A 17258-nucleotide genomic window follows, 5' to 3' on the forward strand; every position below is an offset into this window, starting at 1 on the left:
ACCTCAGGGAGCCCGCTTCTCCCTCTGCCTATGTCTCTGCCTCTCTTTCTGTGTCTCTTATGAATAAATAAATTTTTTTTATAAAAAAAGACCTGGTTGCTTAGTGTGATCCTCACAACTGTCCTTAGACCCCACAGCCCCTCTCCATGTCTGTATAAGTTTTTCCTCTCCTCTGAGATAACCATCTCTCCTCCCCAAGACCAACTCTTCCATTTGAGCCAGGAGTCCCCGCCCCACAGCCTCTGATTCAGAACCCTGCTCTGTCCCTTCTTTTTTCCCAATTTCTGACTCTCCTTCATAGTTTTCATGCTCTCACCACCCACATTTACTTTCTCCCCTTTACGGTTTTCTAGATTTCCTTACAAATTCTTCCAGCCACACAGAAAGCAATAATCCCCACCCCTGTGTAGTTATGAATGATGTTGCAAAGTAGAAACTTCCAGTGTGCGTGGGCAAGAGTTTCTCTACGATAGGTACCCAAAACATAGATTGCTCTTTTGTCTGGTATGTGCATTTCAACTTTATAAAAAGTGCCAGGATGCTGTCCAGAGTGACTGTGTACAGTTCCTCTCTGACCAATAGTGCATGAACACCTGTTTCCTCCCAATATCGCCAGCAACTGCTTTCCCTGACCTACTGGTTTTTGCCAATGGGCGTGAAATGAAATCTCACTATCTTCTTTCCCTTTTTCCTTGTGATCTTGAGCATCTTTTCATGGGTTTACTATCTATTCATCTTCTGTGAGTTCCCTGTTTATGTGGTTTGCCCTTTTGCTCTTGGGGTTTTATGTTGGTTTTTTTGTTTTTCGTTTTTGTTTTTTGTTTTTGTTTTCTTTTTCCTATGGATTAGAGTTCCTTGTATATTCTGGATACTAACCCTTTGTTCATTACATGGGTTGTAAGTACCTTTTGAAGTCTGCATCTGACTTTTGTCATGCTGATTTAGTTTAAATGCTGTAAAACTTAACAGTTCTTTTTAATGCTCTGTGGTGTTTCAGAAATTTTGTTCTAGGGGCAGCCCTGGTGGCTCAGCGGTTTAGCGCTGCCTTCAGTCCAGGGCGTGATCCTGGAGACCTGGGATCGAGTCCCACATCGGGCTTCCAGCATGGAGCCTGCTTCTCCCTCTGCCTGTGTCTCTGCCTCTCTTTCTCTCTCTCTCTCTCTCTCTCCATGAATAAATAAATAAAATCTTTAAAAAAAAAAGAAATTTTGTTCTATCCAACATGATAAAAGTTATCTCCTGCATTTTGTTTCTAAATGATTACTGTTTTGGGGGCACCTGGGTGACTCAGTCAGTTGAGTGACTCTTGATTTCCATTCATTGGTGGTGGGATCGAGCCCTGTGTCAGGTTCCATGTTCAATGGGGGTCTGTTTCCAGATTCTCTCCCTCTGCCACTCTACCCACTCTTTCTCTTTCTCTCTCTTTAAAATATATGGAGAAATCTTTAAAAATATAAATTGTTACTGTTTTACTTTTCATATTTATGTCTTGAATCCACCTAAAATTTATTTTTAATTTATTTATTAGGGAGAGAAAGAGAGAGAAGTAGGGGAGTAGGAGGGGGGAGGGACAGAGAGAATCTCAAGCAGACTCCCCACCGAGCACAGAGCCCAACTTGCGGCTCAGTCTCACGACCCTAAGATCATGACTTGACCCAAAATCAAGAGTCTGACACTTAACCAACTGAGCCACCGAGGTGCCCCTAAAATTTATTTCTATATAGCGTTCCTTTAACTTTTAATCTTAATAATGGATTATCCTAACATCACATATTGATTAATCCATCTCATGGCTGCACACCAGTATTTAACATCAGTTTCTTGTTTATAATTGGGACTATTTCTAAGTTATTACCCTCAGTGTTCTATTCATTTGGCCCATACCAATTTTACATGGTTTTATATAACATAGTTTTATAAGGAGACTCGACTTCTGGTACAGCAAGTCCATCCCTCTGGTTCTTCTTCAGAAATGTCATGGCTGTTTTTTATCCTTTGCTCCTCTGTATACAATTTTAGAGTATGCTTGTCAGGATCAAGAAAGAAAACCATCTGATTTTTATTTATTGGAATTGCATCTTTATGATGGGGGTAATATTGAGTCATCCTCCCCTGAGCACAATTTTTCTTTCCATTTATTTAGGGTTTTGTTTATGCCCTTCAGGGGTATGTTACACTTCTTATACCAAGATCTTGCACATATTTTCATATATTACTACCTATCTCATAGTTTCTGTTTGTATCCTAACTTTTAAAGTAACATTTTTGGGGGTTGCCTAGCTGGCTCAGTTAGTAGTATGTGTGACTCTTGATCTTAGGCTTATGAGCTTAAGCCCAATGTTGGGTATAGAGATTACTTAAAAATAATTAAATATTTTTAAAAAAATATGAAAGGGGCACCTAGGTAGCATAGTTGGTTAAGCATCTGACTCTTGGTTTCAGTTCAGGTCATGATCTTAGGGTCCTTGGATTGAGCCTCACATCAGGCTCCATGGTCAGTGGGGAATCCACTTGAATTCTTTCTTTCTTTGCCTCTCCCACTTGTGTTCTCTCTCTCCCCTATCCTCTAAAATAAATATTTTTATATTTTTTATTTATTCCTTAAGAGAGACACAGAGAGAGAGAGAGAGAGAGAGGCAGAGACACAGGCAGAGGGAGAAGCAGGCTCCATGCAGGGAGCCCGACGTGGGACTCGATCCTGGGACTCCAAGATCACACCCTGGGCCGAAGGCAGGTGCTAAGCTGCTGAGCCACCCAGGGATCCCCAATAAATATTTTGTTAAACAATTAAAAAGATATAAAAAGTAAAGTAACTTTCTTTGTCTTAAGTACAGAAATTCCCTTTTATTTCCAACATTGATTTGTATCAAGCAAGCTTGTTGTTGAACACATGCTTGTGAGTCCTGATGGTTTATGTGTATATTCTCTTAGATTTTCTGTGTAGAAAATTAGATTTTGAACAATAGTAATTTAATTATTGCCTTAAATATTCTTATACATTTTCTTTTCCTTGATTTTTTTGCATAGTCTAGGACCTCTTGTGTAATGTTGAATAGAAAACATAACAGTTATACTTGTCTTGGTCCTGATTTGAAAGAGAATATTCTAGTATTTCATCATTTGGTATGTTTGCTTTGGGTCTGCAATAGACATCTATTATAGATTAAGAGAACTCTTATTTATTCCTAGTTTGCTCACAGTATTTGGAAATTTTATGTGTCTTTGTAATGGTAATATTGTATTACCTCTTTAGTGTATTTAGTGGATTATTTTCATAGATTTCTCTAAGACGTGACCATCATTGCATTTCTAGGACAAATGTTACTTGATTATCATATATTTATTTTTACATATTTAGTTAGGATCTTTTAAAAGATATATCCATCATATAGTGCCTCACTAACACGGGATTTTATTTAACTTTCAGAACTTGGCCAATCTTGTAAAAATAATAAGGCATGGTTTTAAAGTACATTTCTATTACTACAAGTGAGGTTGAGTGTTCATATTTGCCAGTCTCATTTGTACAAACCAAAAAGTAAACATAGTTTTGATGTACATTCCTGTTATTACAAGTGAGATAAAGAATTTGTTCAAATATTTAAGAGAGATTTATATTTCCATACCATGAGCTCTCTTTTCGTATCTGTCACCACATCTTACAATTGTATTGTTAACTTTTTCCTTTATTTGTGGAGAATTTCTTTACATATTAAAGAAATTAAGTATTTAACTGTAATCAGAGGAAATTTTTTTTCTTTTTTTCACCTGTTCAAAATTTTTGGATGAGAACTTTAAGTTCTATATCTTAGCAAATTTCAATCATACAGTTTGGTGTTATCAGCTATAACCTCCATGTTATACTTTAGATCCTAAGACCTTATTCATCTGATAACTGAAAGTTTGTGCCTTTTTATCAGACAATTTCTTCCAACCCCCAGCCCCCAGCAACTACTTTCTACTCTGTTTCTATGAGTTTGACTTTTTTTTCTTTCTTAAGATTCCACATGTAAGTGATATGCAGTGTTTTTCTTTCTTTGTGGCTTATTTCACTTAATGTAATGCCCTCTGAGTCCACCATGCTATTGCAAATGACAGGATTTCCTTTTTTTAAAGCTTGGATAATATTTATATATATATAAAAGAATTTTACATAAAATTTATATTTGTACATAAAATGTATCCATTTATATGTATCTAATTTATCTTTTTTAAAAATATGCCAATTTTGAGTTATTCTTTTTTTCACTTTTAGTACAGTATTTAATCAATTACATGAGATATTAAATACTATAAAATCGGCATATAAAATAGACAATTTTGCCCAACTGTGAACTAATATAAGTGTTCTGAACACATTTTTTGTATATTTTTTATTGGAGTTTGATTTGCCAACATATAGTGTAACACCCAGTGCTCATCCTGTCAAGTGCCCCGCTCAGTGCCCGTCACCCAGTCACCCCATGCCCCCGCCCATCTCCCCTTCCACTACTCCTTGTTCATTTCCCAGAGTTAGGTGTCTCTCATGTTCTGTCTCCCTCACTGATATTTCCCACTCATTTTCTCTCCTTTCTCCTTTAATCTTTCACTATTTTTTATATTCCCCGTATGAATGAGACCATATAATGTTTGTCCTTCTCTGACTGACTTATTTCACTCAGCCTAATACCCTCTAGTTCCATCCATGTTGAAGCAAATGGTGGGTATTCATCATTTCTAATGGCTGAGGAATATTCCATTGTATACATAGACCACATCTTCTTTATCCATTCATCTTTCGATGGACACCAAGGCTCCTTCCACAGTTTGGCTATTGTGAACATGCTATTATAAACATCGGGGTGCAGGTGTCCTGACATTTCACTGCATCAGTATCTTTGGGGTAAATCCCCAGCAGTATAAATGCTGGGTCACAGGAAAAATCTATTTTTAACTCTTTGAGGAACCTCCACACAGTTTTCCAGAGTGGCTGCACCAGTTCACATTCCCACCAACAGTGCAAGAGGGTTCCCCTTTCTCCACATCCTCTCCAACATTTGTGGTTTCCTGCCTTGTTAATTTTCCCCATTCTCACTGGTGTGAGGTGGGATCTCATTGTGGTTTTGATTTGTGTTTCCCTGATGGCACGTGATGCGGAGCATTTCCTCATGTGCTTGTTGGCCATGTCTGTGTCTTCCTCTGTGAGATTTCTGTTCCTGTCTTTTGTCCATTTCATGATTGGATTGTTTGTTTCTTTGCTGTTGAGTTTCATAAGTTCTTTATAGATCTTGGATACTAGCCCTTTATCTGATACGTCATTTGCAAATATCTTCTCCCATTCTGTAGGTTGTCTTTTAGTTTTGTTAACTATTTCTTTTGCTGTGCAGAAGCTTCTTATCTTGATGAAGTCCCAATAGTTCATTTTTGCTTTTGTTTCCCTTGCCTTCATGGATGTATCTTGCAAGAAGTTGCTGTAGCCAAGTTCAAAAAGGGTGTTGCCTGTGTTCTCCTCTAGGACTTTGATGGATTCTTATCTCACATTTAGACCTTCAATCCATGTTGAGTTTATCTTTGTGTATGGTGTAAGGGAATAGTCTAATTTCATTCTTCTGCATGTGGCTGTCCAATTTTCCCAGTACCATTTATTGAAGAGACTATCCTTTTTCCAAATGGAAAGTCTTTCCTGCCTTGTCGAATATTAGTTGACCATAGAGTTGAGGGCCCATTTCTGGATTCTCTAATCTGTTCCATTGATCTGTGTGTCTGTTTTGTGCCAGTACCACACTTGATGATCACAGCTTTGTAGTACAACTTGAAATCTGGCATTGTGATGCCCCCGGCTCTGGTTTTCTTTTTCAATATTCCCCTGGCTATTTGGGGTCTTTCTTCAGAGCGTTGGAACAAATAATCTTAAGATTTGTGTAGAACCAATTTTGAGTTACACTTAAGAAGGCCTTCCCCACTCAAAGGTTATAAAAGTATTTTCCTCATTTCTTCTGCCATTTTTATAGTTCTTTTTTTATATATATAGTTAAGTATTGATCCATTTGGAATTTATCCAAATAGTTTTTTTCCAGATCCTAGCTTTCCTAATACATGTATTAAATGTTCATTTTTTCGCCGCTGATTGTAAGATGCCATATTTATCATATACTAGATTCCCTGAATCTTATTCTCTCCTTTTCTTTTCTAATAGAAAGGGATAGCTCATTCTTCATCGATATGTGGATTTATCTGTATTTTTCTCATGGCTCTTTTCACTTGTGGTCTTCTAGGTATTTTACATCTGTTTTATTTCTCCTACTAAATATTAAGCTCCTCAGAGGCAAAATTTTTACCAATAGTAGTTAGTAAATAAATAGTTTAGGCAAAAGAAGTAAAGAGAGTTGAAAGCTCTTGTGCTACCAGCTGCTGGCCCAGGACAAAAGGATACCATGTACCCTGTCCCATTCTTTAAAGTATCGTCCCTCCCCCTGCCTTGGGTTTGGAGTAGATGTGGTGTTTGTCCATTCCACCAGCAAGAGTGGTGGGACATGGCCAAAAAATCACAGGCTCTGTGTCTCAAGGTTGGATAACCTCTTGTGTCCAATTGCATCATGCAGAGAGTTGCCAAAGCTGCCCATCTGTGTTCCATTTCTCTCAGGAGAGATCCCAGACCTCTACTCTGATGATGAAGTTGAAAATATCATAAGCAGTGTGAAGAATGAGGTCAAGAGCCAAGGTCTGGTTGACAACAGAGAGAACTGCTGGAAGTTCTTTATAAATCGGGTCCGACGACAACTGAAGGTATAGAAGGATTTACTGCCCGGGGTAGGCGGACCAAAGATGGTTCCTGAGAGCCTCTAATGATATTTTGGACACAGTCATCCTTATTGATTATACTGGGAGTGGGCAGGGAGGGTGGAGTGCCCTTCTCAGCCTGAGCAATTTTGCAAGGCTGCCCTTCTCATCTGCTCCAAGGGCAGTAGTTCCCTCTTGCCTCATGCAGTCCCAGCATTCTTAATTTCTTGGCTAGAAGCCTGGCTATTATTGACAATACTTTTCCTCTGCTGGATGTGTTTCCCAACTTTCTGGGAAATAAAAAACCCAAAGCCATATCTGTCTCTCTGTGAGTACTTCTCTGATACCTTCTTGGTTCTCCTGCCCTTCTGTTTCTCAGGTGACTCTTTGTTTCTCCCCTGTGGGGAACAAGCTGAGAGTCCGCAGCAGGAAGTTCCCAGCCATTGTGAACTGCACGGCCATCAACTGGTTCCATGAGTGGCCCCAGCAGGCACTGGAGTCTGTCAGCCTCCGCTTCTTGCAGAACACAGAAGGCATTGAGGTGAGAGGGCAAAGAAGACACTCCTCAAGGGGTCCTCACCACCTCAGGTACAAAGAATTCCATGTCCAGAGTTTCAGGGTTCCAGTTTGGGCTTGGAGAGAGTTGTTGGAGCAAAACTTTCCATGTAGGGAGGGGATGAGTGAGGTGAGGCAAACATCACCTCCAGTCTTCATGTCCAGACAGTCTTTTTATTTCCCACTCTTCAATCTTAGCCCACAGTCAAGCAGTCGATTAGCAAGTTCATGGCTTTTGTCCACACAAGTGTCAACCAGACATCCCAATCTTATCTGAGCAATGAGCAGCGCTACAACTATACAACTCCCAAATCGTTCCTGGAGTTCATCAGACTCTACCAGAGCTTGCTGCACAGAAACAGAAAAGAGCTCAAGTCCAAAATGGAGCGTCTTGAGAACGGGCTGCTGAAGCTTCACAGCACCTCTGCCCAGGTGGGTGATGGTCTCTCCTCGCTCCTGCCTGCAGGGCACTGGGGGGCAGCGGGGGAGAGCACCCCCTTCCAGGGAACCAAAGGCATCACAGTCCAGGCCTGAAAATCATGTATGGTTTTCCAATGGTGTCATCAGAAACCATTCCAAAAGTTAAGGCCAAGCTCTCCCTGCAGAAGGGCACACTGCCAGCTTCCAATCTGGTCTGCTCCCACATACTGATGGAATCCTCTGGAGCACCCCTTCCCTCTTGCTTGTTACCCCTTTTCTCTTCTGCTACATCCTTTCCTCTCCAGTCTGCTTCCCTTCCATCTTCAAAACCAAAAGAGATACATGGTTGGGAGAGATGTTGTAGAGATATCCCAATTTTCTTTTGCTTCTTTGTGTCTTGCTGTGTCATCCATCAAAGCACCACTGGAACCTGATTTCTGAAATCCTGTCTCATTTCTTGCATTTCTTCTTATATTCCTAAGTGGTAGGCCGTTGAAAGAAGGCCCCCATGGGCCTGTCCTCCTAATATTTTTCTACTTACTCTTCCAAAGGGAACAAGTTTATTTCAATTTCCCATTCTTCCCTTGAGAATTGGGGGATGATTCTAGCAACTTCTCTGCCCCTGCTCATGCCTATCAAACATTGCCAGTCCCTTCATGGCTCCCTTCTGTGCTTTGTTTGCTTTTAGCAGAGCCAGCCTGTCAGGAAGGGGGTGTAGTTTTGCTGCATTTGTACCACAAAACTAAAATCATTATCAATTCTTAGGCATCACACATTCCTGTCAATCTCTAAGCCTTTTGCTTGTCATCATTGCTTCAGAGCTTTACCTTTGCAATAACTGTTGAATTTGCTTCTTCTGACTTGTCCTCTCTCCCCACTTGAATGTCTTGAATCATAGTTGTAATATGTCCAGAGGATTTCAGTTCATTTCATGGGATGCAATGAGCCCTTGCAATCTGTTCACATAGAATTCTTCTACTCAGGCCATTTTTCTTCTGTTATCAGGTTTTGTTCATCTGCTCTAGCCTCTCCTCCAAAGAGCAATGATTTGCTAGATGGCTTCTCTGCAACCTGTATCTATTATGTTCTCACTCATTGATCTCATCCTTTTGGCTTTTTTCCTCTTTGTTCTAGGAAAGCTTCTCACGTTTATCCTCAACAATTCTAATTTAATAGTGCGTAATATTGTTTCTGCTGCTTGTGCATCCAGTGAAGACTTTAGTTATGTTCTTACATTTTTAATATCCTAACAGCCCTTCCTCATCTCATCCTTTTTCCCTTCAAACACATCCTATTGCTCTTTTCTTCCGGCCTGTTTTCCTGCCACTGTGTCACAGAAATCATCCTACCAATGATGGCAGACTGCTTCCCTGATGTTTTTTCTAGATTCAGTAATGCATCATTTTCAGAGCTCTGTTCTTAGTCTTCTAGATGCTTTTCTCTTCCTTGTTCCGTATTTCTACAAAGACCCTTTCCTTTTCTTCATTTACCCTCAGGTGTGGTGACATCTGTTCAAACTTGGTATTTGTCTACTGATGACAGGTAACAATTGTCCATGAAGCTCCTCCGTTTCCTTGTGTGCTGTGACCGCACCCCTTCCCAGAGCTGAAGTTCAGGGCAGATGGAGGGACACAGATGCAAACAGCCAAGGCCCTAGCAGTTTACCTGGCATCTTGTAGAAAGGTAGCATCTTCTCTCCCAGTGCTTTTTAGTACTCTCAATCTCTGAACTTCTAGGAAACAGCATAAGATAGAATCCCAGAATGCAGTCCTACCAGATTATTTTTAACATCTGTCACTTTTTTCCTCTTCCAGTCTCCCCCCACCTATGGTACCCTCAGAATACTGTCACCCCTAGCAGCCCCTGTTCTCCCTCCTCTCCCCTATTCTCTGGCAATTATCGATCATCCCAGAAGAAGACTGGTTATACCGTAGGTGAACCAAGCTCTACCAGTCCTGGCATCAATTTTGGTTTCTTCTCCTTCAAGATTCTCTACTTCAGTGAGTAGTGCTTTCATCTACCCACTTACCTAGAAACCGGGGGGTTACCTTACATTCCTCTCCTTGTCTCATTTAAGAATTAACAAATTCTGTACTTTTCTATTTATCTCTCACATGTACCTCTCTTGCTGTAAGCCTGTTTTCAATGCCTTGATTTAGACACTTCTCACTTAGATTGTTTTAATACACTTAACTCTACAATGTCTCCCCCAACCTGAACCTGCTTCACCGCAACCTCTCGCATAGCCCATCAGGCCAAATACTTAGGGTTGTCCTTGACTCTCCTAATTTCTCTCTCTCACATGCCCTGTATCCAAACACAAATTCGCTGTTGGCCCTATCTTCAGATACGCCCAGAATCCCACCACCGTGCACCTTCTATGCTGCTACTCCCTTGATCTGGGCCATTGGCGTCTTTAACCCAGGCAGCCATAGTACCTTTCTAACTCATTTGTCTGCTTCTCCTTTTGCCCATCTTTGGTCTATCATCAACAGAGCAGTCAGAGTGATCCTTTCAAAATATAAATCAGAGCATGCCACTTTTCTGGTCCAGAACTATTTCCCTGTGAAGGATCCTTTGCTCCTTCCCATCTGGGTGGTGGTGGTGGTGGTTTCAAGAAGCAGCTAATGAAGCCACATGGTATGGTGAGCCCTTCACTGGCTCTGCTGACAGTGGCTGATTCTGCTGGGTCTTTGGGTGGCACGGTCTGTCTTTGCTGCTGCCTCAGATGAAAGCTTCACAGCTGGCATCACTTCTGTTCTCTTCCTTCTCTTGACACAGTCAGAACTCCCAGCTCTGACTTGGGGGTCTCACTCTGTCCCCTCCTGGCATCTTCAGAACCCACTCTCAGCTTCACTTCTGGATTAGGAGTCCTCATGAGGAAGGGGGGCTATTGGGTTGAAGAAATGTTCATAAAAGGCCTACATGTTGTTACAAATTCCCTGCCTTTACAATTTACTCTTCAAGTCTGTCTGGAGATTCTTCGATTTATTTTGGGGTTTCAAATAATCTCAGGCCACCAAACTTACCTAAAGTCGACAGGTTCAATAATTTACCATGATATGCTCATCAATACTCTTGGTTGCAAGTGAAAAAAAAAAAAAAGAATTCAAGTTCACTTAACATTTAAAAAGAGAGAGAAGGAGGGAGGGGGAGAGAGAGAGAGAGAGAAAGAAAGAGAGAGAGGAAGAAGGAAGGAAGGAAGGAAGGAAGGAAGGAAGGAAGGAAGGAAGGAAGGAAGGAAGGAAGGAAGGAAATGAAAAGACAGGAGGAGAAGGGAAGAGAGAGAGAAAAAAAATTTTTTTTGAGATTATGTGATATATTTATCAGGATCCTTTTGATGGCAGCTGACCAAAATCCAACTGAAGTTGGTTTAGTCAAAACAAGTTGGTTCAGATAACTGGAAATTCAGAGACAGAGCTTAATTTAGACAGGGCTGGAGCTAGATCCTCAGTAAGCATCCCTGTTCAGGGAAGCAACCCCCATGGCCCTGGCAACCACAGACCTACACTCTCTTTGCTTTGCAACCCTATTGTAAGAAGGAGTTTGTCTTTCCCTGGATTTTCTGCCAAATTCCTGGATAAATGTTCAGTGGCTCTGATTGATTGGCCCCTTCAGATCATTGGTTTGCCCATACTTGAACCGTCCTCTGTGACTTGGACATTCTCTTGACCAAGTGAGGTTCCAAGGCCAACCACTGGAGTCGGCTCCACCCAAACTATGAGGACTTGGGAAGGGAATGTTCCCCAGAGGAAATTCAAACTCTGTATCCAGAACAGGGATGAGAAGGTTTTATTAGGCAGGCAGATGGGAAAACTCTAAGAGAATAGCCTATGTGAGGTGTGAATTCATATGAGAACATGGTAGGTGACCAGAGGGACTCAGAGTAGGAAGGAAAATATCTCTGGGCCTCCAGCCTTCTGCACACTAGGGATGGCTCTTGATTATCCTGGGTTCTCTCTCCTCTTTCTGTGGTTCTGAGGGGGAAAGGCCTAGGAAGTTTCGCTTTTCTCTTTAGCATCATATTCCTGGTCCTTGAAGAAGGGAGAGTGTCTCACCACCAGCCTTTTGTCACCCCACTCAGCTGACATCACCCCCACCCAAAAACACTCATGGTGCTGACAAGATGGTGGAAAGGGTTCCTCTGTTGTTTGTGATGCTCTCCCTCTTGATCCTCCTATCCCAGGGGTAGGGGGTGGGGTGCCTAAAGAGGAAGAAAGCCAAAGAGGGGCTCGAATGCTTTGAATAAGGAAAAAAGGAAGAGGAAATTTTAGCGTGACCTATTTCAACGTCCTGTTCTATTGAAGAAGAGCCATAAAATGAGCCTGACTTATGCCCTCTCTGGGGAGCGGCCCCATTATGTCTTGGAGGGACCCTCCAAGTCACAGCTGAAGAGCTATCAAGCTCCCTTCCACAATGCTGGTGACCTTGGACCTGAGGTCATAGACCCTATCTGCAATCAGCAAAACAAACAAACAAACAAATGACAACAGGAAAAAAAAAACCCAAAACCAACTCTCCAATTTTCTCAAATCTCCCAAGATTTAAAAAGGAACAAAAAGTTACTGGTGTGTTTGCTGACTGCAGTGATTATGTGGTTCAATCATTTTGATTTACAATTGCATCTTTGTCCTTGTAGAAATAACTCCCTGCAGCTGAACGACGGGAGATAGAAATGGATTAACCTTCCAGCACGGGCATATAAGACTCGTTCTAGGGAGCAGGCCTTCATTTGAGGTTAACAAAAAGTCTCCAGTTTCCATGAATACAACAAAATTAAAGAGCTTTCTTTTTCTTCTCCCTCTGCTTTCCTTTTCTTCTGATCTGCCGCGAAAAGGGAATTATCAGCAGCATCTAAGCCTCTGTTTTATTTTTCCCTTTATGCATTTTGCATCATAAAGCATTTGAATCTCTTTAACGTGTTCCAGGAGCTCTGAAGTAATCTTTGGTTGTTGTATGAAAATAGACTGCAGAAAAATGAGAGATAGAAGGTCATCCTGCCATGTAAAGTTTATGGGCCATATTGCAAATACAAGTGGCTTTTTTACTTCCAAGAAATAAACAAATCTGAGTCTTCTCTTTGCATGTAAAAGGGCCATAAAACCAGGCCAGTGACTATCAAACCCAGGTGGCTATTTGCATCAGCATCACCCAGAGGACCTGTTAAAACACAGATCGCCAGACCCACCTCCAGAATTTCTGGTTCAGGAGGTCTGGAGTGGGCCAGAGAATTCACATTTCTAGCAATTACTCAGGTGATGCTGCTGCTGGTGGTCTGGGAAACACACTCTGAGAACCACCACCCTCCACTGACCTGAATGTACAGAGAAAACCATCCCTCCTCGAGAAATAGGTGATTTCTGACATGCTGGTATTACTATCACTTTAGTATTTCCTCCAAAAAGACTATGAATATGGAAGCTGGATGGAGAGCCAGTTCTGTTCTGGTCTGGGCCACTGGGACTCTTGCAGTCCCCTTTTTACTTGGCCAACATCTGTCTTGTTGGGATTGTAGACATAAACAAAGACCAACCAAATAAGAAGCAACAAATGCTCTCTCTTCAGAGCTCATTCTAGCAAAAGAGGCAGCCATCAGCACCCAGTTTTGGCCGAGACTCAAAGGCCGCAGAGGCCTGGGAGAGCTTCATGGTGGGGAGAAAGGGAAGGGTATCGGGTGTGTCCTGAGGAAGGCTGGTGGCCTGCAGAAGCTGGGGGTGGGCACTAGGAAATGGGGTGCCCTATGTGAGCAGTCAGGGGAGCGTGTTCGACTTTCTCGGGTTGGTCCTACGTTGGAACCAGAGAAAAGAATTAAGGAAGTTGTCGACTATTAATTGAGTTCTGGCCATTGGAGCCACTGTTACTGAGGTTTTTGTCTGTCTTCCTGGATTGTTCTGGAGGTGGGCATCTAACTTCCTGCTCATCTGACTTACAGACAGCAGGCTGGCTTCCTGAGCTAGTTATTGTAGTTATTGTTGGTCTCCTGGGCACCAGGAGGGTCATGGTTGTGGGTCAGAGTTCTACTTTTACCATTTACTGACCATTGTCTGTCCATACATTCGATCTCTCAGGATGTGCAGTAAATAACTCACTTTTTATAGCTTGCAAAATTCTTGGCATACCAGACATTGGCCACTTTCAATTAAATAATGACTGATTTTTTTTTTATGACATGCCCACTATGAGCAAAGCATCATGAGAGACACATGGAGTTTTATAAGATACAAGTGCAATGTCAGTGAGAAGCAGCCTAGGTCATGTAAGCATCAAGGGGAAAGAGAAGTCAAGGCATGTGTTGCCTAGAATCTCTTACCATGTCTACTGTAGAGGGAGGAGGAAGAGGGAGTCCAGTGTGCCTTGGTCCCAGGGCTCTTGGTCCCAGATGAGAGCTCAGCTTTGCCCCTTCCTGTCGGGAGTTGGCATGTTTCTCTGCAGGGTCAGAGCCCCAGGACCACCTGGTGCTTTTCTGCTGCAGGTGGATGACCTGAAGGCCAAGCTGGCTGCCCAGGAAGTAGAGCTGAAGCAAAAGAATGAGGATGCGGACAAGCTGATTCAGGTGGTCGGCATAGAGACAGAAAAGGTGAGCCGAGAGAAAGCCATTGCAGACGAGGAGGAGCGGAAGGTGGCTGTCATCATGCTGGAGGTGAAGCAGAAGCAGAAGGACTGTGAGGAGGACCTGGCCAAAGCAGAGCCAGCACTTGCAGCCGCCCAGGCAGCTCTCAACACCCTCAATAAGGTAAGAGGATCATCTGTCCTGCTGCTTACCTCTCACAGTGGTGGGGGTGGCAGGAAGTGGCCCCTGTGACCCAAAGACAGCTTGGTACCCTGGTGCCCTAAAAAGATCCAAGGGCAAAGTTGGAGGCTTAAGGTAGGATCCAGCTGTCACTGCTTTATTCATTAAGCAAACATTCGCTTATTTTCTTTAAAGATTTTTCTTTATTTACTCATTTGAGAGAGAGAGAGAGAGTGAGAATGAGTTAAGGGGAGGGGCAGAGGGAGAGGGAGAAGGAGACTCCTCACTGAGCAGGGAGCCTGATGCAGGTCTCGATCCCAGGACCTCAGGATCATGACCTGAGCCAAAGGCAGACGCTTAACCCACTGAGCCCCCCAGGTACCCCTGCAAACATTCATTTACACTGACGATCTATCAGGCTTTTACAGAGTACCAACGACATCCCAGGCCTTTGAGTCTGAGAACCAGTCAGAACAGGAGATGCCCAGTGTTCCAGACCTTCCACTTCACAGATGACAAAGCCTGGGCCCTGAGGGGAAGATCGGCTTACCCAGAGTCATAGACTCGCTATTAGAGCCAGGCTTAAACTCACACCCTCACAGTCCAGCTCCAGAAACACTCAGCTCCGTAGCCCATGGTCATTTTACCCATTACATACGACAGGACACATGAGCCTTATAAAGCCCTGAGAAAATTCTTAAGACCTGAGACTCAAACACATGTTGGCTCCAAAATATGAAAAGAAAAAAAAAAAACGCTATGTAAACAAAATTAGCAGATATTCAAATATCAACAATATGTAGCCATGTGTCAGTTAAAGTCCTATATGTAACCATCTGGTACAACAAGCGTGACCTTTGAGATGTATTCACGGGGTACTTTTATTTGGGTTCCCTTGAGATGTATCCCTGTCTGTGTGTACTAGGGGGATGGTAATTAGCTGCTTCTTTTATTTTTCACAGATTAAGCTTCTCTCCCTTTTGGATAACCATGGCTGAAGGGCAGGGGGAAGGAGGGAAGAGAAAGGAGCAGACTCCAGTCACAGGGAGCAAGCTTCAGAGGGGGCCCCAAAAGCTGACCCTGTCTGTGTTAGGATGCTCACATGGTGACTTCTCCTCCTGGGAGTCTGGCGGTTCACTTGCCCCTTGGCCGAGATCTAAGACAACCTGTGCTGGCTCCCCTGAGCGAGAGCTCACCTCTGATCCATGGGGTCACCTGTGCCTCCTTTCCCGCAAATGCACTGAGGGCATCAGCCACCCCTGCAGCACCATCTCCCTCGCTCCGTGGTGGGGGCAACTAGCCAGCTTTTCTCCCGCATTCTCAATTTCTGGGGTATGAGCTAGACCCCAGGCCACTGTGTCACGCAAACTGTACCCCCACATCCTCCCTTATAGGTGGGGTGGGTGGCACTCACCAGTGGGCCTCTCTTCATCTCCACCTGCCTGATGCTTTGACATATTTAGTGCAGGTGAGACATTTGAGATGCAAACACGAGCCTTCTGAAACTTTCTTCTCCTGCGTCACCCTGGAAGGTAACATCTAGCAGTTTCGGGCTTCAGCAAATCTAAAACGGAATTAGGAACGCTGTAGAAGCCTGTGGCATACAGTTACATATAAATTGTAATTTGAGATGATTGCATTCTAGGATTCTTAAGATTTTATTTATTTATTCATGAGAGACACAGAGAGAGAGAGAGAGAGAGAGAGAGAGGCAGAGACACCGGCAGGGGGAGAAGCAGCCTCCCTGCAGGGAGCCCGAAGCAGGACTCAATCCCAGGACCCCAGGATTATGACCTGAGCCGAAGGCAGATGTTGAACTAGTGAGCCATCCAGGTGTCCCACGTTCAAGGATTTTTTATGAAGAACTCTAGAATTATGCATTCTGGGCTTTTTATTTTTTATGCTCTAAAGGCTAAGGCACTGAGGGCCTAAGCGGCCCTAAAGAGACCCCCCATCAGGAGAAATCACCAGATTTCCTACTAGGAAACTGGGTACTGTGAGGGATGGACTAGGATTGCAGGGCTTGCCCAGTTATGCCACCACTTCTCAGCCTGAACCTGGTAGCAGGGCCAGGCCAGTCTTCTCCCATCCCTGGACGGTGGCATCCGCTTGCACCTCCTGGACACTGGTGAGGCTGTGTACCCCTCCATGCCACCACCCTTCCTCCTGCCTCAACCCTCTCTGTGTTTAAAGCTCAAACTTACATTCTAGATCAGTGTCACCTTTTTCTGATTCTTTGATCATGCACCACAAGACAACTTCACTGACGCACACATGTGAATTGTCTGCTGACCGTGTCTTACTAATAAGGCAGGTGCCTTTCATAACATCTTTTGACACAGGAGGTTAGATTTCCTAAAATAAGCTGAGTCCAAATACTGGCTGTGCTGTTCACTGGATGTATCTCTGGGCATGATTTTCTCTCTGCTCAGCCTGTTTCCTCATCTATGCAAGGGTGGTAACAGTGACACAACTCCCATTAGGTTATAGGGATAAAATGACAGAATGTATGAAAAGTAGCTCAGAGGTGACCCACCTGAGTCATTTTAAAAAATATTTTATTTATTTACTTAAGACATAGAGCAGGGGAAGGAGCAGAGGGAGAGGGAGAAGCAGACTCCCCGCTGAGAAGAGCCCTACACGGGGCTTGATCTCAGGACCCTGAGATCATGACCTGAGCCAAAATCCAGAGTCGGGGGTTTAACCTACCAAGCCACTCAGGTGCCCCCACCTGAGTAATCTTTTTAAAAGAGCAGTTGGACCACATCATCCCTCTGTTCAGAATCTTCCATTG

The 17258-nt window shown here is 43.1% G+C and overlaps 1 protein-coding gene across 1 annotated transcript in view; it reads left to right on the forward strand.

Moving 5' to 3' along the window:
- Positions 1 to 17258, forward strand: part of DNAH9 (dynein axonemal heavy chain 9) — a 329643-nt gene that overhangs the window by 204720 nt on the left and 107665 nt on the right. Inside the window, exons 46-49 of the mRNA XM_025428358.3 lie at positions 6623 to 6765; positions 7139 to 7300; positions 7513 to 7746; positions 14207 to 14467. Of these exons, the coding sequence (XP_025284143.2) occupies positions 6623 to 6765; positions 7139 to 7300; positions 7513 to 7746; positions 14207 to 14467 (800 nt within the window). The remainder of the gene's footprint in view (positions 1 to 6622; positions 6766 to 7138; positions 7301 to 7512; positions 7747 to 14206; positions 14468 to 17258) is intronic.

Source organism: Canis lupus, chromosome 5, assembly GCF_003254725.2.
Source record: "Canis lupus dingo isolate Sandy chromosome 5, ASM325472v2, whole genome shotgun sequence".
Classification (NCBI taxonomy): domain Eukaryota; kingdom Metazoa; phylum Chordata; class Mammalia; order Carnivora; family Canidae; genus Canis; species Canis lupus.